The sequence below is a fragment of the Diceros bicornis genome, chromosome 35 (assembly GCF_020826845.1).
Source record: "Diceros bicornis minor isolate mBicDic1 chromosome 35, mDicBic1.mat.cur, whole genome shotgun sequence".
In the NCBI taxonomy this organism is placed as follows: domain Eukaryota; kingdom Metazoa; phylum Chordata; class Mammalia; order Perissodactyla; family Rhinocerotidae; genus Diceros; species Diceros bicornis.
In genome coordinates this window covers 17,952,250-17,976,031 of record NC_080774.1, presented here as the reverse complement: position 1 = coordinate 17,976,031, position 23,782 = coordinate 17,952,250, and the positions used below count along the sequence as shown (strand labels likewise).

Sequence of the window (23,782 nt, the reverse complement as noted above, 5' to 3'; positions counted from 1 at the left end):
TCCCATTGGTTTACTGAAGGGGCTGGGCGGGGACACCCGTGACGACTTGGTTAGCAACACCTATTGGCCAATACTCAAGCCAATTGGTAAAGAGACTCCCGGGTCGCGCGCTCTGATTGGCTGGGCGGAAGGCAGCGGCCCACTCCCCCCGTGGCTCGGGAGCCGGGGGATGGAGTCCCGGAGCGGCTCGGGCTCGGGGCGGAGGGGCAGCGGCGGCAGGTGAGGCCAGGGGCGCGGGGCCGGGGGGGCGAGGTCCGAGGCCGAGACCCAGGATGACCCCGGGGCGGGCTCCCGGCGTCTCTGCCTCAGTTTCCCTAACTGAGAATCCGTCCTGAGGGTTCGGGGACTTGGAATCTGACAGACATGACTGAGTTTCGGACAAGCAGTGGGTTTCCTCCCTTCTAAGAAACGGGGATCGCGATAGTACTTAGTTCATAGTGCAGTTCAGGTCTTATTACCGTGTTGAGGTAAGGCACGTACAGCCTTAAATGGAAGGTAATTTTGCGGTATTTATAAAAATCTAAAATTCGCACACCCGTAGACCCTGCAAGTCCCTTTCTGGGACTCTGTCTTGTAGAGATCCTCGCTTAAGTGTGCAAAAAGAGATGCGACAGCTGTTTTCTGCAGCCTGTTTATAATTGTGACACTTTGGAAACAGCGTAAATGACCAGGAAAGAGTTCTTTCTGGTCCATGATTTTGTTTAAATGTCTACCTTTAATAGTAAAAGCTGGAACAAAGAGCAGAGCCAGTAATAAGTAGCTATCAGTAATGAAGTGATTACCATGTACCAGGCACTGCTAAATGTTTCCCTTGCATTAGTTAATTTAACCTTCTCAAAACCCATTGAGGTAAGTACAGTTATCATCCCCGTATAACATGAGGAAACTGAGGTTCAGAGCATTTAAGTGAGTTAGCTAAGATGACATCCCTGGAGAGCAGAAGAGCTGGGGTTTGAACCCGGATCTTTCTCACGCGTCTAGTTGACTGCTGCCCCGCACTGCCTTTGTGGGACGTAGCAAGTGCTGAATGGTGCTGCCTTTTTTGTTATAATGCTGAGCTTGAACTAGGCATGCCCTAAGATCTCTACCATCTGGGGACCTTCCATCCTCTCTCTGGCTTTCCCTTTCAGGATTCCCAGGAGCCATGTTGTCAGAAGTCCTGCTGGTGTCTGCTCCAGGGAAAGTCATCCTGCATGGAGAGCATGCGGTGGTCCATGGCAAGGTAAAAGGCCCCCAGAGCCTTTGAGGATTGACACCACTTCTCCCTGACACTAATCGTGAAAGAGGCTGGAAGGAAGCCTCGAGGCACAGTCTGGGAGTAGATCAGAGAGGAGGTCAATTTCTCCCCAGCCAGGCAGAGAAAAGACAGGTCTTACGCCCGCTGAAGGCTTCTCTGGCCCACTCAGGGAGATAGCAAATGATGATGGGTAAAGCCCTGCCAGTGGAAGGGGATCACCTAGGAAGTGAGCTTTGGTGGAAAAGAAAAGAGGTTCAAGGCCTGGGCTCTGAACACTCCAACGTTTAGAAGTCAGGAAGGTGAGTAGGATCCAGCAAAGGAGTCTGAAGCATGCATTATCTCATTTAACTCTTACAGCTGCCCTCTGAGGTTGGGCTTTAATTATCCTGTTTTACAGATGTGGGTGCTCTGGCTTAGGAGAGGATTGGTAACTTGACTAAGGGCCCATACAGCCAGGTAGAGCTAGGAGTGAACCTAAGTCTGTCTGAACCATTTAACCCAAAGCTCCTGCTTTTTCCGCTCCTCCACTTTGTCGTTCTTTGTGTTCTTAACTTATATTTACCTTTGTAAAGATGGTCATTATGGGGAAGCCGTTCCTGGTGTGAGAACCACTGAAGTTTTGCATGGGGAGGGCAAACATAAGTAGATGTTAACTTCTCATTGGTGGTGGTGGCTGTGCCCAGGCGTAGTGGGCGAACATGCCAAGGTTGGTCAGCAGTGTCTGCCAAGGGCGTGGGTGGGAGTGGCCTTTGTGCTAGTATTTGCTTTCTTCTCAACACATTCACATTGCCCCCTTTTTCCCAAGACAGGAGCCATGCTCCTTGCCACCCACCCTCAGGCTAATTGCTTTTGGCCTTTATTCTGCAGGTAGCACTGGCTGTGGCCTTGAACTTGAGAACGTTCCTCCGGCTTCAACCCCACAGCAATGGGAAAGTGGGCCTCAACTTGCCAAACATTGGCATCAAGCAGGCCTGGGATATGGCCAGGCTTCAGCTGCTGGACACGAGCTTTCTGGGTAAGTGCAGGGAGGAGGAACCAGATGTAGGAAGAGCCGGGACCCTGAAGAGAGGGGGAAGGAGGGTGGCTGAGTAGTCATTCCAGGCTGTCCTGGAGAGAGCCAGAGGTCAGCCACTCTGAGGGTGTTTTCTCTCCTGTGCCCATAAAATTAGCTTCACTTGTTTATTAATTTTTCTAAATTTAAAAGCATAAAGTGATGCACTAGATCTGTGTGAGCTGTTGTGGACAGATCATCAGAGCCTGCCATTGAGTGAAAAAACAAGGTGCAAAACAGCACATATAGGATGATGAGGAGTGACCCAGACTAAGCATCAGTATGTATGTAAATGCAGAGAAAAAGGCTGGGAAGGTATACATCCACCTGACAAGGGTGATTCATTACCTCTGGGAGGGTCCTGCGGTTAGGGAGTGGACACAGGGAGCCTAACCTTCTGTGATGTTGTTTTCACAGGAGAACGTGTTAGCGTTTTATAGAATTAAAAATCATTAAAAGTAAAAGTAACTCATGCTTATTATTGGAAAATACAATTAATACTGGAACAACGTGAGTAAAAAACAATCACCTATTATCACCACCTCCCATCTCACGCACCGTGACAACTCTTAAGCATTTTGTTGTTAATCCTTCTGGATTATTTTCTGTAGCTGGATTGTTAGATTGATTGAGGTAGGAGATATCTTGGTGGGTTTTTTTTAACTAAAATTAGATCAGGTTATATAAACTCTTCAGAAATGTGTGGTTCTTTTTTTTTTTTCTTCAGTACATCAGGATGGTCTTCCCATGGCAATAAACGAAGGCCCCCATGCTAATTTTTGATAGTGTGAGGAATGTCGTGACCGCTCATAAGCAGGCAGGGTTTCCATCAACAGAGTCACCACCTGCCAGAGCTGGAGTGTTTGCTCAGTTTGCTGTCTCCTCCCGGGGCTGCTGCCTTATCCTTTGGAATAGTGTTTCTCAGCCAGAGGGGGACCTCCTCCGGGGTCTTTTCCGTCTGCTCCGTGTCTCTCATGAGAATCAGTCCATAGCAAGCCACTCCCGCATACGGTCGGGAGCTGGAGTGAGAGTTGAAAACCACCGTTTTAGAGCAACCACTTTCAACCTCAGTCATGCCCTGAGAGCCCCTGGGGAGGTTTTTTTTGGTGGTGGTGGTGGTGGTTGTCAACAATACAGATGGATTCTTGGCCCTGCCTGTCTCCTACTGAGTATTGGTGCTGGTGGTAGGGGACCAGGCATGTGTGTTTTGAAAGGAGACACCCTCGATTAAGAGCCACTGCTTTGGAGCATGCGTCTGACAACAGCTATCCAGAGCGACCTGGACCTTGCTTTCCGTGGTGCACAGGGCCACCCAGCCAGGCTGGAAAAGTTCCTTGAGAACTGGCTGCTGCTTCTGTATGTCAGTAGCACGGATGGAAGCAGCCAGGTGTGACGGGACGTGTCTCAGATCACTTCTGACTCCTTGTTGAGCCTGGGCAGGTCACTTAACCCTCAGAGCCTCCATGAGCAGAGTCATGTTGCCTGGGAGGCTTGCTGTGAGGATACAGCAGGATCAGAGGTGGGCACAGAGCTGTGATGCAGAGGGCAGTCCATACGTGAGGGCTTGTTTGTCTGCTTCTCCAAGGAAACAAGGGAATCCGAGCCTTTTGGAGATGTTTTCTCCTAGGTTGCAAGGATCTGCCATCCTTTTGTTCCCTCCTAATAATAATAAACACAGTGAACATTTGGGCGTTTATATGTGCCAGGCACTGAACCACTGTGTTATGTATGTTAGCGCTCTTATAATTCTCCAGCCTTCTCTGGAAGTAGGTCATGTTATTCATCCCCGTTTTATGGATGAGAAAATTGAGGTTCAGAGGCCAAGGGGCTCAGGTCACACAGCTTGTCAGTGATATAGAAAGGCTTCAGACCCAGATCTTTCTAAACCCCAATGCCCAGACCCTTCACGAACCATCATCTCCATCACAGAGCTCTGAAATGTCTGGGCTCCCAGTAGCACTGCCGTTGGCATAGCTGCCTTTAATGTATCATTAATTCAGTCAACACATAGTCCTCAATACGTGCCCCACCCTAAAGTTTCCTAACGCAGACACACCCAGCTCAATTTCACGTTCTAGAATGTGCCTCGGGACTCAGGGAGAGATTGGTAAAGGTGAGCTGGTCAGACTTGCTCTGCCTCCTCGGCCTCTAGAAGAAAGTGGCCAGCCTCCTCCGTGCCCTGAAAGAGAAACTGCTGCCTGGCCTCTTCGTCTTGCCCAAGCGAAGCACAGCCTTTCACCGTCCCTGGTTTTATTTGAGTGTCTCGTTCTTGCTAATTATGTTTTGGAAGGGGGAAATGTTTTGGGAATAACGTAATACCACCTTTGGTTTTGGTTTTATACCATGGAGGTCACACCGATGCCTTTGAATGATTGAGCTGGCGTTCTCTTTGTGTGCGTGTGTGTTTTAAAACTACTGTTGACTAAGCGCTTACTATGTGCCAGGAGCTGTGCTAAGGATTTTATGTTCCTCATTTAACTTCATCTTCATGACAACCCTCTGGGGAGGTATCGTTGTTATCCCTCAGTATCCGAGGAGGGAAACTGAGGTTCGGAGAGGCTAAGTCACCTGCTCAAGGCCACCAAGCCAGTAAATGGCGCAGTCAGGCCCCAGATAGGTCTTCCTGCTTCCGCAGCCTGAAGTCCCCTGGCAGACTCAGCCGTGGTGCTCAGACCGTGGATCCATGTCCATCCAGATCCGCATTGCCGTGACTGCCCAGTTTGTTGTATTCTGCTGTCTGTAAAGGCCCCCGAAGCCCTCTTACCCACCCGTGTGTGCTTGTTTGCCTGTGTGGCAGAGCAAGGTGACGTCACAGCGCCCACCCCGGAGCAAGTGGGGAAGCTGAAGGAGGTGGCGGGCCTCCGCGAGGACTGTGCCGACGACCACGAGCGCCTGGCTGTGCTGGCCTTCCTTTACTTGTACCTGTCCATCTGCCGGAAGCAGAGGTGAGTGCGTGGTCTGGGAAGGGGGTCCTGGTTCAGCCTCCCCGGACAGTGGGCAAGGCGTCCTGTAGTTGTGGCTGCTAGAGAATGCACGTGCTCCCTTCCAGGCGTCTAATAACAGCAGCCATCGGCCGTCTCACCCTGTGCCGGGCACCGTGCTAGACGCTTTATATGTGGTCTGCTTTTATTAGTCACAACAACCCGGTGAGAGAGGTACTCTCCTCGTTTTGCACAGAGACTCAGAGAGATAAAGACACTTCAGGCAGTGCAGCTAGTTCGTAAGTGAGAGAGCTGGGAAGTCAACTCAGGTCACTTTAACACCTGTGCTTACATTCTTAACCCTCCCCTGCCACCTCTGGCCTCTTCCCTTCAGTAGAACCGAAGCCAGATTCCATTCTTGGATCCACTGGGTGGCTCCTGTGCTGTGTCCATGGAGGCACCTTGTTCCGCATCCCATAGCTCCAGGGACACTCCGTGATTAGCAGAGTGAAGCCTGTGTCCACCTCACCCCTTAAGATGAGATCTGGGTTATCTGCCCTCAGGGAAGCCAGCTCCCAGAGGGTGACAGTACTGTTGAGGCGGTGTCACATGGTGGTGGAGAGCATGGCCTGAGAGACCACGTGGGTTCAAACCCAAGGGCAGCCACTTACTAGCTTGCTTGAGGTTCTTACCCTTTCTGAGCCTCAGTTTCCTCACTTGTAAAATGGGGATAGTAATAGTAGTAGTACCAACTTCGTAGAGTTCTTGTGAGGTTGAATGAGTTCATTTATCTAAAGTGCTTGACACAGAGCCTGGCACATCACTTCATAAATATTAGCTATTATTATTATTATTTTCCTCAGGAAACTATTGGAGGATTAGAAATATATATATGAAATGGGCCTAGCCCTGTAATTGACACACAGCGATGCAGCTTGGAGGGGGCATGTCCCCTTCCAGAGGGGGAGGCACATTTCAGAATGTCCTGATTTGGGTGCATTGGGCATGTGTAGTTTCAAAAGGCAGATTCAGTAGTATTTTATATTTGGGAAACAGGAAGAGTGTCTACTGGAAATTATAGAACATGAAGTTTGACAGCCTTGCTTGGGAGAAATACTTGTCAGAGGCAGGGATTCTGAACTTTCCAGTGATCCAAAGCAGGCCTGTGTTACACGCGGTTGGGAATCCTGGCCGGTGGGAAAGACATCGGTGAACACACGGTCCGCGTGCTGCGATGAGGCCGGGGTGGAGAAAGATTGTGTGCTGGCGGTCGTCAAATGGGAGCTGGGAATGGCCTCTGTGGGTGGTCAGGGGACGCTTCCCTGTAGGAACGACATTTGAGAAGGGATGCAGGATGGGTGGGAATTTCCCTGGGGGATAAAGAGGTGCGGAGCTATCCCAGGCAAGGGGACCATGGGCTGTGAGCAGGGCCATGCGGTTGTGTGGGGAACAGGAAGGAGTTTAGAGAGATGGTTGGTGGGTCACGAGGCACTTACAGGGTGCCAAGCTCTTGGAGGCAGGCGCTGCCGGGGTCCAGTCCTGGGCCTCAGCCGCTGGTTCAGTGTTGGCCCCTCACCGCCCTTCAGGAGAGTCACGCTCTGCACCTGCTGTGTTTCAGGGCCCTTCCCAGCCTGGACATCACCGTGTGGTCGGAGCTGCCCCCCGGGGCTGGCTTGGGCTCCAGTGCCGCCTACTCCGTGTGTTTGGCAGCCGCCCTCCTGGCCGCGTGCAAGGAGATCCCAAACCCGCTGAAGGATGGCGAACCCACCAGCAGGTAATCACGGCCCTCACCCGGCTTGTCCTTCCTGTGCGCCATGGCCCGAGCTCAAGTTCTCCTGCCGACAGCTCACCGCCACGTGTGAGGTGAAAGCTGTCATGTGGCCATTTTACAGATGGGGAGGCTGAGGCACCGAGAGGACAAAAGCCTGGCCCAGGCTACGCAGCTGGTTATGGCAGAATGGGATTTGAACACAGGCAGTCTGAATCCAGAGCCTGAGCTCTTTGCCCCTGCCCTAAACTGCTTCCGTTTCCCCACCCCGACTTTGCCTCTTTGGGGTTCAAGTGCCTATGGTATGGTAGGATGAACCTGAGCCCAGATGTAGAGGGCAATGGGTTAGACGAGCCATTGGGCCCACCTCTGCCATCAACTTGCTGTGGGGCCCTGGCTGGCCCACTGCACCCCTGGGAGCCTCAGGGTCCTCCTCCGTAAGTGGCAATAGTAATACCAAGGGGGGATTGCCGGGTCGTACCAGACAGTTTTGAAAAAAAGTATAGCGTGCCAAGAAATGAGCACAGGAGGTGTGTCTATCAGATTAGGGCATCTCCCCGCCACGGGTCCTCGACCTCGTCCCCACAGAGGGAGCATCGCCTCTGCGGTTCTCCCTGTGAGGCGTGTCAGGGCAGGGATGCTGGCAGCCCGTCTGTGTCACTTGGAGAATGCGCCTTGAGAAACCACCCGAGCACAGAGGTGATGCACTTTGCCCTGGGCGTCCCCCCGGGAGTTGTGGATGCCAGGATGAAGCTGGCAGCTTCTTGGTGAGGCCTATCCCTGGGCCCACAGGACTTGGGGGAGCCCTCCCACTGGGGGCCTTCGGTACCAGCCCCGTGGAGCCCAGTTGTGCTGTGTCGGGTGGACCGCTGGCCTTGTCCACCTCCCAGCGTAGCCAGCGGAAGGGAAAGCTGCTCAGACAGTGCTGGGCGCCAGCTGGATGTAGCCGTGTTTCCACCTGCGCAGAGCAGGGGCCCCCGCGCCCTCCGCCCCCACTGCAGGGGCACAGAGGGGAGCAAGACGCCCAGAACACGGTGCGCTGGCCTGCAGCTGAGGAACTCCGTCCTCTTCCTGGGTTTGGTTTTGAATTGAGGTCTTCTTCCTCTGCCCTGAAAACGCTGTGGTTTTTCTGTTTTCCCAGACCCCGCTGCGTGCCCTGTTAGAGTTCCGTCATGGCCCGTAATTCCTCTTCTGATACCTAGAGGTTAAAAGACAGTTGAATTCAGGGGCTGGCCCGGTGGCGCAAGTGGTTGGGTGCGCGCGCTCTGCTGCGGCGGCCCGGGGTTCGCCGGTTCAGATCCTAGGCGCGCACCGATGCACTGCTTGTTAAGCCATGCTGTGGCGGCATCCCATATAAAGTAGAGGAAGATGGGCACGGATGTTAGCCTAGGGCCAGTCTTCCTCAGCAAAAAAGAGGAGGATTGGCATTGGATGTTAGCTCAGGGCTGGTCCTCCTCACAAAAAAAAAAAAAAAAATTGAATTCAGACTAAGCCCAAAGATCCCTGTGATCCTTGTGGCCACAGCCTACCTAGAGACTGTTGGTTGGTGTTGCATCTCTGTCGGCATTCCCAGAGTCACTCTGAGTGGTTCCTGTGTGGGGAGAGAAGTTGGAGGGGTGGAGGAGAGGCGGCTGTTCGTCAGGGGAAGATTCCTGCAGGTCATGAGAGACTGCACCTGTAGGTGACAGGAGGCAGCGGTCTTCAGGAAGTTTAGTAAGGTTTGTGAACTCACTGCGTGGCCTTGCGCAACCCCTTCTTCCCTCTGGGGCTGTGTTTTCTCACCTGAAAGTGAGGGGCTGCACCCCATGATTCCTTGGGGGGTCTTCCAGCCTTGATATTTGGTGATCCTGTGATAAGATGGTGACTCAGGACAAGACTTTGAGACACCTGCTCATTCGCATGTGCTAATCACTGACTAGAACCCAGATCAATGGGGACCTGGTTGCCCTGGGTCCTCCGAATAGACATCTATCTACGGGCCAACAGACTGGCTCTCCTTTCAGAAGGCAAGGGTGACTCTTGTGTGTGCGTGTGCGTGGGGTCTTTCTCATGTTGCTTCCTTCCCACCAGTTCTCCCACCTCCCCTGAAGACCTAGTCATTCCTTCTCAGAACCTTTGGGGAGAGCAGGCCCCAACACCGGCCCCACCCCCAGCATTTCCAAATCAGAAGGAACTGGAATCCAGCCCCCTTAAAGACTCAGTTGGGAATTCGAGCCCCTGAAGAAGGAACTGTGTGCAGAAGGGAAGAAGACTCCCGTTTGCTGAGAGGGCCGGGCCCTCTGGGTTCAGCTGTCCCTTGCCCATCTCGCTGACTCACGTTTTGGTTCCAGGAAAGGGCCAGCTCTCGTCCAGTTCCAGGTGCTGCACAGCCTGGAATGCTCTCCCCACAACGTCTTGCCTTGCTGACCCTGTTGTCACTCAGCCCCCCCGATTCAGAATGGGTGCACTCCATCCAGCCTGCATGGCCCTTCCTGGGGTTGTAGTCAATACTGCTTGCTTACTGACACCCGCTTGCTCCGTTAGACTCCAGGTTTCAAGCAGTCAGGGCCGTGTCCGCCCCCTGCCGTGAGCCTAGTCACGGGCACGTCGTAGATGTTCAGTAAATAACAAACAGGTGAGCGTGTGTGTCTCATTGGCACCATGAAGTTTGGTGTTAAGAGCTCGGGCTCCAGGGCCGGCCCCGTGGCTTAGCGGTTAAGTGCGCGCGCTCTGCTGCTGGCGGCCCGGGTTCGGAACCCCGGGCGCACACCGAGGCCGCTTCTCCGGCCATGCTGAGGCCGTGTCCCACATACAGCAACTAGAAGGATGTGCAACCATGACATACAACTATCTACTGGGGCTTTGGGGGCCGGCGGGGGATTAAAGAAAAAAAAAAAAAAGCTCTGGCTCCAGTCAGCAGATGTGGCTCTGATGTAGCAGTGATCTTGGGGGTGCTATTCACCCATCTGGGCCTCAGTTTCCTCTTCTGTAAGAAAGGGGATCGTAACTGTACCGTCACTGTAGGGTCACTGTGAGGATTGTAGATGGTCCATTTGACAAAGCCTTGAGCACAGTGTCTGGTCATCAGTAGCACTGAGCGGTGCTAACTCATTACTGATCAGAGCCTCACAGTCGCTGTGTGAGTTGTAGGTCCATAAAATCCTCATTGCTCAGATGAGGAAAGAAGCTCAGAGGGGGTGATTGACTTGCCCAAGCCTCCACAGCGCGTGATTGGACTGGACTTAGAGTGAATCCAAGAGCCGTGATCCCAGCGGGCCTCTGTTTTTTGGAGCGCATGCTTTGTCCCAGGCATTTTACAAAGCACTTGCGTGTTCTGCCATCTCACAGTATCCTCTGTGAGGCTGACGCTACCATCCCTGTTTTACAGATGAGAAAACTGAGGGCTGGAGGTGAAGCAGCTCAGGGAGGCCCAGTGAGTCGGTGGCGGAAGAGGGTAGAAACGAGGCTCCCTGCTTAATCCACGGTTCTGCCCCTGAGCCATGGCACTCTCAGGCCAAAAACCACCGCTGGCTTCAAATAGACAGAAAGGAAACAAGCCGAGGCAGGGGCGGGGGAGTGGGGATGATCCTCGATCCTTGTTCGATGCTCATGTGTTTCGCCCGAGGAAGTGCTCGGGAAAGATCCAGAGATGGTGCAGACCTGGCCCTCCCGGGTGTCTGGGGCACCTGGAATCCAAGTTCCTATTGGTTGTGCTTGTGACCTACTCGCAGGGACTCTCAGGGCTTTGGGAGACAGCCACACCTCGGCTCCTCTTCTTTTTTTCGCTTTGTGAGGAAGATCAGCCCTGAGCTAACATCCGTGCTAATCCTCCTCTTTTTGCTGAGGAAGATCGGCCCTGAGCTAACATCTGTTGCCAATCCTCCTCCTTTTTTTTTCCCCAAAGCCCCAGTAGATAGTTGTACGTCATAGTTGCACATCCTTCTAGTTGCTGTATGTGGGACGCGGCCTCAGCATGGCCGGAGAAGCGGTGCATCGGTGCGCGCCCAGGATCCGAACCCGGGCCGCCAGCAGCGGAGCACGCGCGCTTAACTGCTAAGCCACAGGGCCGGCTCCTGCACCTCTTCTTAAAGGCAGGCCTGGCTGAGAAGCGGTGCTTATGTAGAGCTCTGTTAACTAACAACTATCACCTGCTGCTTACAGACACCTTGGCGAGCGCTTTGCCAGTGTTCGATACACCTGCCACTAGCCCTCAGGGAGGGTGGAACTACCATTCTACAGAGGAGGAGAGTGGGTCTCAGAGAGGTTAGGTAACAGGCCCAGATCACCCAGCTGGTAAGAGGCAAAGCAGGACCATGTGTACCCAAAGCCTTGACTCTTGCCGCTGTGCCAGGTGGGAGGGTTTCGGAGGGACGGGAAGGTCCAGCACACTCTTGAGCCAGACAGGTTCTGAGCTGTTTTCTTTTTGAGTTTGAGGGCCCAAGCCCTTTTGCCTTCTGGTCTCCACCAAGCCCAGCCTGTGGACCCTGCCCTCTGCTGCCCTCGGGGACCCCTGGCCCCCATCCTCACCACTGTCAAGATGACTTCCTGTGTCTTCTCCAGGTGGACCTCGGAGGATCTGGAGTTAATCAACAAGTGGGCCTTCCAGGGGGAGCAGGTCATTCACGGAAACCCCTCCGGAGTGGACAACGCTGTTAGCACCTGGGGTAGGTGCTGCCTCGGGCTCGTTTTCCTCATTTTTAGTATTTTTAAAACTCTTATGACAAGCACAGATGCCCAAGCTCTGTTGATTTGGGATGAAAAGAATTGGTGGATTCTGAGGAAAATAACATTTTCCTGTGTGGAGGGGAATGGAAGAAATCTCAGGGCTCTGCCCAACACCTCCTGAATCCAGATTTCTGTTGTGGGGTGGGGGCTGGGGCCTGGGAAACCACGGTTTCAGTGAGCTCCCCGCAAGGAGTGAGGGGGTCCATACGTTAAAGCTGCAGAACCGTTGCTGTGGTTGTGGCTCCCCTCTGCTGAGGACGCTCGCTTATTGGACTTAGAGACCGAACCCTGGGCCCCACCTTCACCACGTGGCCTGTCGGAGTGCAGCTGGGCAGCCTGGGGGGAAGGGAGTGACCCCTGAACCCGAAGCCTGGCGAGAGCTCGCCAGCAGAGCGTGGAGCACCTTCGTGCCCTCCGGGGCCTTTTGTAACTGAAGCTGAGGCGGCTAGTTCTGGTGTTGAGTCTCTTCCCTGATGGGGCAGAACTGGAACCCCACCCCAAATCCAGCCTCTCGTGAGAGGCAAAAGTCCATAGGTATTCTGGCAGCTCTGACCCACTCATTCTTCTCCTTAGGAGGGGCGCTCCGCTACCAACAAGGGAAGATTTCCTCCTTAAAGAGGTAATTCTGGCGAGGAGCAGCACCTTCTGGCACGGCTGCGTTGATGCATCCGGTGGGGGGGCTCTGTTTCTTTGTGACGAAACATAGGGCGGGTGTCACTGGGCTTTCCCCACCCCTGATGTGGCCCTCACAGACCGTCGGCCACGAGGAAGCCCTGCTCTTTGCTTCTCCACTTCAGCTCTTAAATGGCCAAGAGATGAGGGGGGGAAGTCATGCATGGCTGTGCCATTCGCCTTCCAGAAAGCGGCTCTTCCCCCAGACCCTTGGCTGCTCAGTCCATTATGCATTCGTTCATCTATTCGTTTAGCAAACAGGAACTGATATCATCCTGTGTTCCTGGTGACACTGTGCCAGGAACTCGGGGTATAAAGATGAATCTCGGACACAGTTTTGGGTGTGTGGGGACAGACCTGCCCCCAAAAGCCACTACCAGACTATGTGAGGGTTGACATGATGACGGCACGCAAGGCAGGGCCAGGACCGGAGCCCGTGGGCGGCTTGTGGGAGGCTCAGAGCAGAGGTGACATTGGCCACTTCCGGCCTGTTTTGTTTCTTGACCTCCTCCTTCTGGAGTAACTGGAATTGCAAACATCCTCTGTTCCCTTTCTCCCAGAGTGGAATGTTAGGTGCAGGGAGTGATGTCCTCAGCGAGCAGGAGCAGGTTCCTCTTGGCTGGTCTCTGAGCCCTCGATCGAGGCGGGTGGTGGCGGTGTCGCGGGGCGCTCTGCCGCCTCGGTGGGCCTGTCCACAGCTGGGAGGGTCCCACGGCTCTCTCGGGAGGGTCCCACGGCTCTCTCACCTTCTTTACCCAGCCCAGTCTTCTTTGCAGAGGGGCAGCAGGTCCTGGCCCGCTGCCCTCGCCAGCTGGGCCACTCCGTCAGTGGCTCGGTGACCTGGTCTGCCATGTCAGCCCTCCTGCTTCCGCCTGGACCCCTGGGGGCTTCCTGTCCCCGCTCTGTCGGCTTCCAGGAGCCAAGCCTGCCCTTCTGAGCTCTCCCTCAGGTCTCTTAGCCTCAGCACTGTTGACGTTTTGGGCGGGATAATTCTTTGTGGTGGGCTGTCCTGTGCAGTGTGGGGTGTGCAGAAGCATGCCTGGGCTCTGCCCCCTAGATGCCAGTAGCACCTCCCCCATTTCCCAGTTGTGACAACCAAAAATATCTCTAGACGTTGCCACATGTCCCCTGGAGGGCAGAATCCCCCTGAGGTGACACCCACTGCCCTAGCCAGAGGAGGAAGCAGAGGCATCTAAAAGCGTGGGACAGCTGCCTCTGGCTGCTCGTGGAATCGGCGGCCATGGAGCCTGGGCCCAGGTCGGGGCAGGCTCTGCCGGGTAGACTGAATCCATGTGCAGTGAGAGCTGGGGCGAGTGCTGAAGGGCGAATTCAAGAGGGGATTCTGAGATGTCTGGGCCTGGGCCCGCCCTCGGGGCTCACGATCTCCTGGAGGAGGCGGGTCACGACTGGAATCCTCAGAAGGAAGGCCTCCAAAGGTTCTGAAGCTGCTGTGGAGGAGGGCGCGGGGCGTCCTAAGTCGGGCTACAGATTTGGGCAGGCCTTCGGGGGGCTGTGGCATGTCATTCGTTTCGTGTTTCCTGAGAGCCAGTTGTATCCTAAGCACTGAAGTGGGCCCCAGGGATAGGAAACCAATGAAGACGTGGCCTGGGCACGTGCATAGTCTACTGGGGGATCAAGATGAGCGATGGAGGGTCTCCAAGGCGTACACCGTGGCCAGCGGTGGTGTGTGCTGGGCAGAGGCTCTGGGGTCCGCAGGCCTGGATTTGAGCCCGGTGCTGCCACTTGCCAGCTGAGTGCCCTTGGGTGAGTCACTTCTGGAGCCTCTGTCTTCTCATTTATATAACGGGGATCTGGAGCATGAAATCAGAAACGGTGTCTATAACGCACTCAGCTCTTTGCTGACCAAATTTATTCGTCTGTTCCACGAAGGTTTTTGAACAACTACTGGGTGCTGGGGCCTCAGCAGGGAAGAACATCCTGCCTTCCTGGAACTCACCTTTTGTGAGATGGCTCTGCAAGAGCGTGTCCGGCAGTCCCAGGTGGCTTTAGGACATATAAAGCAGGGCAAGAGGGTGGAAGGTGAAGGAGGGATCTAGTTGGAGGGATGAGCAGGGGAGGCCTCTGATGAAATGACATTGGAGCAGGGGCCTGAATGAAATAAAAGAGTGAGTCATGGAGCTATCGAGGATGGGGCGGATCCCTAGCAGAGGAAATGCAGTGCAAAGGCCCTGAGGCAGGAGTGTGCCTGGCGTGTTGAGCAGTAGCCTGAAGGCCAGGGTGGCTGAGTGGAGTGAGCACCCCTGGGAGGGTGGAGTTGGGATGAGATGAGGTTGGGGAGTTAGCCAGGCCGAGGCTGCACAGCGCTTCCAGGGCATACATAGCCCTGTGGGGTGGTCGCTGGATGTCGTAGGAGCCCTGGGTTTAGTGGGGCTGGCAGGGCTGGCAGCAGGCCCGTTTGCAAAGGGCTTGTCTAAGAAAGATGAAGATGCAAGACTCAAACTCCTCCTGCCCCAGTGGATGGGAACACAGCAAACAGACCTTGGCTGCCGGCTACAGGGCGCCGCGGTGAGCAGCTGGCGGATTCTCTGAGAAGCTGAGAGGCCAGACTCCACGTTAATCCCGCGAATGGCTTAAAGAGGAGCCCTTTCCCCCCACACTGCACATGGTGCTTCTCTGTAAAAAATGCATTGTTTGCGAACTGGATCAAGATGCGGCCTCCCAGAACGCTGCCCTTTTGAGGAACGGCTTGTCTTTAAAGGGAAGGGAAAAGCCAAATAGAATGTTCATCCTTTGTAAAGTTAAAAAAGAAAAAACAAGCCGGGCTCCGAGGCCGGGAATCGATATTAATTTCACGGGCTCGTGGGCGGTGAGGTCAAGCAGGTTGCCGGCGGCCTTTTCCAGCTCTGTCGGGGTTTCGGTCTTGAACTGTGAAAAGAAGTGAGTGGAGATATGAGGGGTCTGCCCGTCTCCTGCTGGCTCGGGCCAGATTCTGCACCCTCGGCCCGGCCTGCGGCGCTCTCAGAGGCAGGCAGGGGGACAAGAAGGGGTGGCCTGAGTCCCCAGAGACAGCTAACCTAAGCACAGCTGGGCTCGTGGCTTCAGGAGGGATTATAAGGCTCAGCGGGGTCGTGCTGGAGAGCCGGCTGACTGCGCCCGGGGCCTCTGTTCTCTTCCCTGGGACAGCCGAGGGGCTGACTGACTCCTCTAACCGCACCTGGTTTTGTGCCCGGGCGGCTGGTCTGGGCACCACTGAGGCCGGGCAAGAACGGGTTCAGCGTGCTGGGAACCCCGTCCCTCTGAACCCTCCCCTCGCACTCCTGTGTCGACGGCACCAGCCAATCGGGGCATCTCCCCTCTGCACCTTCCGTCCCAGGTCCCATTCCTTTTGCTTTCTAAATCTCCAGACCCTTCGCCTCCAGCTCCCTGGGGTGGCCCACGCGACAGAACCCCGGCCCCTTCTTATACTCTTTGCTGTAGCCGCTTCGACTCCACGAACGTGCTGTGCTCTCCCACTTCCAGGCTGGGCTCGGCTCCCTCTCCCGAGCCTCACACGTAGTGCCCAGTCCAAGTCGAATGAATGAATGAGTGAGTGACGGGCCGAGGGAAGTGTCGGTCCACCCAGGGGCTGGCACGGAGATGCAGCTGTGGTCGGTGGCAGGAGCCCTGTGCTCCCTCATCTTGTCCCTCCAGCCCACTGTCAATGTCACCTTCTTGGGCCTCCCTGCCTCCTCTGTGTCAGGGTGGGGTGGAGGCCAGGATCGCCCCTGGCCCTGCCCCAGCTCCTCCGTCCTGAGCTCACCATGGACCCTCTTGACCCCGCAGGCCACCGGCTCTGAAAATCCTGCTGACCAACACCAAAGTCCCCCGCAGTACCAAGGCTCTCGTGGCCGGCGTCAGGAAGAGGCTGCTCAAGGTGCTGCTCGTCCCGCTCTGGGGGAGTTCTGCAGGGCCACATGTCACGTTTGGGTGTTGGGGCTTTCCCTCTGCCTCGTGGGTTAGTGGCGGGGTGGGACGGGGTGATGAGGACTCAGGGAGGTGGTTTTGGCAGAAAAGGAGGTGCTGTCCACACCCCACCAGGAGGTGGATGGGGATCCTTAGACACGCTGGCTATGCAGTGAGAATCCCACGTATGTAAGGGGGGCCGGGCAGGGCAGAGACAGGCCGGAAGGAGAAGAGGGTCCCCTGGAGGGTGGGTGTGGGCCACGGGGACACCTCCTCCCTCTGCCCTGCTGCCAGGGCAGCTGTCCAGTGTCTGCGGCCCCTAGGCCTCACAGACCCTCGCTTCCTTCCCTGCAGTTCCCGGAGATCGTGGGCCCCCTCCTGGCCTCGATAGAAGCCGTTGCCCTGGAGTGCGAGCGAGTGCTGGGAGAGATGGCGGTGGCCCTGGCCCCGGAGCACTACCTTGTGCTGGAGGTAAGAGTGCGTTGGCAGGATCCGGGGTCACTCGCCCACGCCACTGTCCACGGCAGGGCTCCCCGGTCTACACTCAACCCCGGGGAGCTAAGACACAGAGGCCGAGCCGGGCCGGGGTCCCGTGTGTGCACACATCAGCAGGCAGGCCTGGTTTCCTGCCCCTTCTCGGTGATTCGCAGGCATGGAGAGAATACAGGGAAGTGCTGAGGGCGGGGCCTGGCGTGCTCAGTGCAAGGGGCCAGGTGTGGGGTCACGTGTGTCAGGAGTGCCAGGATGTTGCTGACCCGGTCTTCATGGGTCCAGAGTAATTTCTTACCCGCCGCCTCTTTCTCGCTTGTTTTGCGTTTGTTCACTCAGTAACTGTCGCGGGCATGCTTTGGATCACATGTATTCTAACATTGTCTTTTCATCCTTGTTACCCTGGCCACTACCCTTTGCATGATTCTAGTGTAGAGGCTGAGACCTCACGCTTGGATGTGATCGGGCCGGGCTCTCAATCCTGGCCCTGCCCCTGCTGGCTGTGCGGCCTCACTGGAGTGCCTTAAGAATGCCGTGACCCACAAGCACAATGCCTGACGAGCCACCAGTTCAGTAAGCCTGGGGGCCCAGGCTCATGCTCAGACAGGTCCGTCTGGCCTGGTGAATGTGGGCTGACATTAAAAAGCTATCTGGCTTCCTTTGAAGAATCTGAGGGCCAACCAGCCCCAGCCTAGTGGCTGTCAGCTGGAGGTGCCCCCTAAGAGAAGCCCTCTGGTCTCCGTTTCTCCACAGTCCCCACTACTCCCTAATTATTACCCACAGCCGCTACAATCTTTGCCTGGTGCCTCCCTGTCCCACTGTAGGCATTTGAGTCTGCAGCCCCTGGAATGAATGGAAGCTGCTACTCTGCCAAGTCTTTCACAGATAATTTCTCACTTGATCCTTACAACAGCCTACCTGTGAAGTAGGTATGTTGCCCCCATTTTACAGGTATAAAAGCTGAGGCCTAAAGAGAACGACTTTCTCCAAGGCTTTCCAACTAGTGAGTGGTGGAGCTGGGGTCAAACTGTTGATTCCTTTAGTCAAGAAATCTTTAATGAGCACCTACTATGGGCCAGGCACAGGGACTGCATCTAATTCCCGCACTTATGTCCCCATTCCTCCAGCCTTTGCCTCGCTGGCTCTCAATTCTTTTCACGTAGAAAGGCGGGAACACAGTCCTCCTGCGTGGGAAATTAATAATGATAGAGTCCTGCCTAAAATACACCCTGTTGAGCCCCCCGAGAATGCCACGGCACGGCACGTTGATTAGACATTGTGTATATTTTGGGCTGTGGCAGCCGCTGAAATGTGCAGCTCAGCTCCCGGACAGCTTTGTGCTCAAACCGGCGAGCTGTTCTCCTGTGTCACCGCCTGTCATCTGATCGTTGACAGATTTTGGATCAGAACGTGACAGGTGTCTGGAACCTGCCTCGGCAGCGTGACACCTGGCGCTCAGGTGCAGACAGAGGCCCCCCAAGTTTCCCCTCACGTCCAGCCCTTGGGGCGGGTGATAGGCACCCGGGGCTGCCAGCCGGCCATCACGCCTGTCTGCTCGTTTGTCAGAAGTGCGGGCGTGTGAGGGGGGCTCGGGGAGGGCTGACCCGACCCTGCCTGACGGCCCTGGGCAGGAGAGCCAGGTGGGCGTCAGCAGACAGCCCGGTGATTGGCAGCCCTCACGGCGCACAGGCGCCCCCGGTTCCCTGGAGCAGAGCCGCGCGCCGTCAGGCCGCACACCGCGAGAAGCGGGTGGTGGCAGGAATGCTGAGGGCGCTCTTGGAGGCAAGGCAGATGTAAGCTTCGCGTCAGGCAGACCCGGCTTCCAGTGCCAGCTTGGTGACCTTAGGCAAGTCGCTTTCCTCTCTGAGCCTCGGTTTCCCCCTTTGTAAAGTGGGGACAATGGTAATGTAACCATAAACGTGCTAATGCAGCTGGTGTTTGCAGAGCATTAGTCTCATGCCAGGCATTGTGTGAAAGGCTCACTTCGTCCTCACGGCAACGAGGCAGATACTCTGACCATCCCTGTTTGACAAGGGGGGAAACTGAGGCCCAGAGTGAAAGACCTCACCCCAGAACACACAGCCACGTAGCGGCAGAGCTGGGACTCAACCCTAGGCCTGCCTGACTCCAGATCCCGTATTCTTAACTTCCCCACGACAGGGACCAGAGCCAGTGATCCTCTGCAAGTTCCAGCCTCCAGCTGAGTGCCCGGCATGTTGTGGGTATTCAGCAAACTCTGATGGAGTCAATGAAATGTGAACAGTGGATGCCTGGGCGAGGGTAGCTGTTAGTTTTGTTACTTCATCAGCCTGCAGCTTGTTTGGTCCTCAGGAGAGCAGAAATTTTGTTACACATAATCAAAGAAACCTAGACAAACATTTAGCTATCTCCTCCACTTTTAACCTTGCTAGAACTACACACCAGTTCTTATTCTGAAAGTCGGTACCTGAGGTGGCTGTAGCCTGGCATATTACTTGAGACTTCTCCTGCAAATGACAGAAATCCATCTCAACCAGGCTTTAGCAGAAAAGGAATTTATTGGCTCGTGACTGAAAAGACCAGAGGTAAACAGCTTCAGGCACAGCAAGATCCAGGGGCTAAAACAATGTGATCAGAAATCTCTCTCCATCTTCCATGTAATCTCTGGTCAGGAGTGGGCGGGGCAGGTAACTCTGGTGGCCTCCCTCTGAAGTCAACTAGTTGTAGCAGCTCCAGTGGAAAGAGGCCGAGAAAACCCTGGGAGGGCCCTGGTTGGCCCAGCTTGGGTCACATGCCCATCCCTGACCAGTCACCACAGCCAGAGGCTTCTGTGGCCAGGCCTGGGACCTGTGCTCAGCACCAGCTCCATCCCAGCCCCATGGGACATTCTGCAGGAAGGAGAGGTTCTTTTACAAGCGGAGAGGGACAGTGCTGGGTAGTCACAGCCATTTGCCGTCCCAAACCAGCGGCTGTCAGATGGGTGGGCTGGCCCAGGACCTCGGCCTCAGGCAGGCCAAGCAGGAACAGACTGAACCTTGTCCTCCAGGAGCTCATCGACATGAACCAGCACCATCTGAACGCCCTTGGGGTGGGCCACGCCTCGCTGGACCGGCTCTGTCAGGTGACCATGGCCCACGGACTGCACAGCAAGCTCACTGGCGGGGGCGGCGGGGGCTGTGCCATCACGCTCCTCAGGCCAGGTACCGGGGGTGGGCGGGGCTGCCAGCCTGGGTTCATAAAAAGCTTCTAACTGGGCAGTTCCCTTGGGAGGAGGACGAGGCCTGTGAACAAGTCTCGTGTCTGCTGTGTGGCCTTGGCCCAGTTAATTAACCTCTCTGGGCCTCTGCTGCCACTCTTTGCCCGCTCCTTTCCATCTCTTGCTCACCATCTCCCTTCTCTGTCTTCTCCTTCCTCTCGCATCCTGCCTTCTCCCTTGGCTCTGCATCAGGCCCACCAGTGGCCCCAGGCCGCCCCTCCCCCTCAGTTAGCCCCATTCCCACATGAGGAGACTGAGGCCCAGAGAGCGGAAGTCACTTGTCTGAGGCCCCACGGCAGATCTGTGACAAGGCCAGGTCTGTGTGACCCGAGAGCCCGTTTTTGACTTGCTGCATAACCTGCCCAGGGAGGGCGCCCGGCTCAGCCTCCCAACAGGAAGACCTGGTCCCTGGGCCTGGTCCCTTGAATGGGGAGGAACATTCTCCAAGGGAGCAGACGGTTATCGGGGTGACCTGCTGCTCTCCCTCCCGCAGATCTTGAGCGGCCAGAGGTGGAGGCCACGAAGCAGGCGCTGACCGGCTGTGGGTTTGACTGCTGGGAAACCAGCATCGGTGCCCCCGGCGTCTCTGTCCACTCAGCCACCTCCCTGGATGCCGCCGTCCAGCAGGCCCTGGACGGCCTCTGAGATGAGCCCCACCAGAAGCCCCGTCCTGGATTACTCTGGGTGCTGGAATTCGCCTCTGTGCTGGCCAGTGGGCGCCCGGCTCTCTGTGAGTCCCCTCCGGTCCCCGCGGCGGGACCAGGGCCTGCAGGGGGCCGGCCTGCCTGGACGATCTGTGTTCTGCGTTCTCTCCAGCCGGCCAGGCATCTTCTGAGACGGCACACCTGAGACGTGAGGGCTCTTTCCCGCCCTCCCTGAAGCTCCCACAGACCCGGCGGCTTTGGGCCTCTGCCTTCTCCTTCCACCTCTCTGTCCCCTCGGCTGGATGCTCGGATGCGGGGGCCTGATTCCCAGAGTGGCCGTCCCCCTCCCTCTGCCTCTGCACTTCCACCTGTCCCTCAGGGCCCAGGCCCCTCCCACCTCCCCCAGGAAGCCTTCCCTGATCCCACCTCCCTCCCGTCGCACCTTCAGTCTGTTTGAACCTACCCATCCAGCACTTTGCCGGGCCTGCTCTTCTCTCCACCTAGACTGTGGGCCCCCCTAGGGGCGTCCAGATGGTGGTCTTTGCCTTCTGCCCTCCTGCCCGAGGATCGGCCGAGGGCAGGTCCATCTGCAGTTTCTCCCAGTCTGTACCCGAGGGGGTTGCAGAAAAGTGGCGAAGGGGGAATAAAAAGATCTTGAGTCAACAGTGCTTCACTCCGCGTGCAGAGGGAGGGTGAGGGTCTGGAGTCTGCAGCCCGCCCACGCCTGCGTCCTCTGTCCTCGTCCCTCCTCCAGCCACTCTCGGAGGAGCCCTTCAGCAGGCGAAGGGAAGAAGAGCTCTGGGTACTCGGTTGTGTGTCTCGAGTCAGGTGGGGTTTCTCAGGTGGCCCTGGCCGGACAGGGACGGGTGCCAGGACTCAGGCTCACTCCACCAGCGCGGCTCCAGCCTGCTTTTCCAAAAAGGGAAATTTTAAGTTTCCTGTTTCCTGGAATCACGAGCGCTCACTAATTCCCAGACCTTTGTAAGCGTAGAACAAAATCTACCGTAGGTCCTGGAGTATTTCTTTCTGAAATTAACTGGCTGGGTGGGAAAACAGACTCAGGTGGTCACAGCCCACTGCCTGGCGCCTCGCTGGCCCTTCTTGAACTTTATATTACAAGTCAAGGCTTCTTAGCTATCACATTGCCACCCGAAGCTCTGGGAGCCCCAGGGCTGTGAGGCGAGACAAGAAAGTGGGGGCTGGGGCAGGATTTCAGGACTTGGTTAAAATGGCTCTGCGCTTCTGCCCTCGGCCACGAGGGGGCAGCTGGCGCCTGTCCCAGCATCCTCACAGGGCCAGGGAGTGGAAGCTGGCCTGGAGAGCAGCATCAGCTCTGCCCCCGGTTGCCAGGCCTCTCTGGGCTCTGCCGGGGGTCACTGCCGGGAATGTGAGGACAATAGAAAGGAGGCCTGCTCTGGCTTAACTTGTAAAAATGGCCCCAGCACCACCGATGGGGAGTTGCCTGACCCTGCCCTTCAAAACACAAATAGTACAGGAAACAGTAGTGTTAATACTGAGCACTTACCATGTGCCGGGCACTGTTCTAAGCACTGCACATACATCACCTCTTAATCTACCCCAGCCTTGGAGAGGAATCGCTAGTCTCAGCCGCTTTTTACAGATCAGGAAACTGAAGCTCAGAGAGGTTGAGTAACTGATCCAATATCACACAGCTAATCATCAGAGGCAGGATTCCAACTCAGACTGTCTAACTCCCGCGCCTGCCTCAGCCCCCAGGTGCTTCTGCCTGGACACAGGTGTGTGGTGATTCTTGCTGCTGTCCACACTTGGGCTCGTCATCTCCTCTGGATTCTGATATACTTGGTCACAGTGGGGCCTGGGTGTTTTTCTCAAGTTCTCCATATGATTTGGATGAGCAGCCAGCGCTGAGAGGTGCTTTCTCCGGGAAGCTGCTGGTTGCCATGTTTCTAGGCTACAGGAGGCTCCCATAGACGCTCATGGAATCCAGGGAGGCGCGCCTCCAGAGACCGTCCCTCTTCCTCACTCCCTGGGGACCAGGTGTCACTCCTGGAGCAGTGGCCAACCCGTTACTTTTGCCCCAGTGAAGCAGCCACCTGCATCATTCGCCAGCACAGCCTGTCACCCTGGCCACCACCCCAGCCACCATATGGGCCTGGTGGCACCTCTCCTGGTCACCTGTCTGATATGACATTTGCAGACCATCTGCATTTGCAGCGTCACCCCGTCTCATCACCCACTGCACTGGGTCTCGCCCCCAGCTGCACATCAGAACCACCCATGAGTGCCCGGCCCCACCCCTGATGCTCTGATTAACTGAACTTGGGTGGGCTCCTCCACTGGTAGTGTTCAGAAGCTCCCAGGTGATTCTAATGCTCAGCCAGGGCTGAGGACCCCTAAGGTAATTTCTGCACGCCCTCATGGCACTTGACGGCCCTCCTCTGCCTGGGCTCCCGTCGGCTCTGCCACCCACTAGCCATGTGGCCTTGGGCAAGCCACGCCCCCTCTGGAGGCCGTGGTCTCCTGGTCTAGAAGATGAAAATAATACGAATAGTAATACCCACCTTGTAGAGGTTTCATGAAGATTGAGAAAATGCATGGGACACATGAAGCTCTTAGCACAGGCCTGGCACAGAGTAAGCACTTAATGAATACTCATTATTATGACTGCCCTGTGCTGAAAGGTAGGGTCTGTCTCAGAGCCCAGAAGGTACAGAATGGTGCACAGAGCTGGTGAAAAGTGCCCAGCCCCGCTGGTCCAAACCCCTAGGCTGAGACCCTGGGCTGTGTTTCAGAAACAGCTAATGCCACTGGCTTCCCAGCCTCCCGGATCCCTCCCTGAGGAGGCGGTCACACAGCCCGGCGCCCTCTTTCAGCCGGAGGACAGCAATGTCTCAAGTCAGCACTTGGAGCCACTCCCAGCCTTTGCTGCGGATTTAACACGCCCCTCACAGCCCGAAGTTCGCAGAACGTTTCCCCAGTCTGCCAGAGGTCTCGTCTTGGGAGACAGGCAGCAAATATTGTGACTCACACCAGACAGACAGAGTGGCTGCCGCGTGGCACCGTGTTCTTTCTGTCGGTGAGGATGTTTTCTTCCCCAGAACAGCTCCCGTGGACCCCTGGCGGCCTGTTGAGTCAGGTGGCTGGCCGGTCCGCAGACAGGGTCCAGGCCCAGCCTG

At 56.0% G+C, this 23,782-nt stretch overlaps 1 protein-coding gene across 3 annotated transcripts; it reads left to right on the top strand.

Annotated features, from left to right (window-relative positions):
• The first annotated feature begins 150 nt into the window (after window positions 1–150).
• On the top strand, window positions 151–20,711 carry MVK (mevalonate kinase). 3 transcript variants are annotated; one of them, XM_058531628.1, is made up of 12 exons: window positions 163–219; window positions 1,131–1,222; window positions 2,105–2,252; window positions 5,086–5,233; window positions 6,828–6,983; window positions 11,517–11,620; window positions 12,255–12,300; window positions 12,608–12,694; window positions 16,137–16,227; window positions 16,611–16,727; window positions 19,771–19,924; window positions 20,474–20,711. In XM_058531628.1, exons 2-12 carry the CDS (start codon window positions 1,145–1,147, stop codon window positions 20,623–20,625), a joined length of 1,281 nt encoding a protein of 426 aa, XP_058387611.1. In that variant the 5' UTR covers window positions 163–219; window positions 1,131–1,144; the 3' UTR covers window positions 20,626–20,711. The 3 variants fall into 3 exon arrangements, with proteins under 3 accessions (XP_058387609.1, XP_058387611.1, XP_058387608.1); XM_058531626.1 differs by lacking the exon at window positions 12,608–12,694 and having other exon boundaries at window positions 151–219; XM_058531625.1 differs by lacking the exon at window positions 12,608–12,694 and having other exon boundaries at window positions 19,771–19,845; window positions 20,474–20,596.
• Window positions 20,712–23,782: the final 3,071 nt, after the last annotated feature.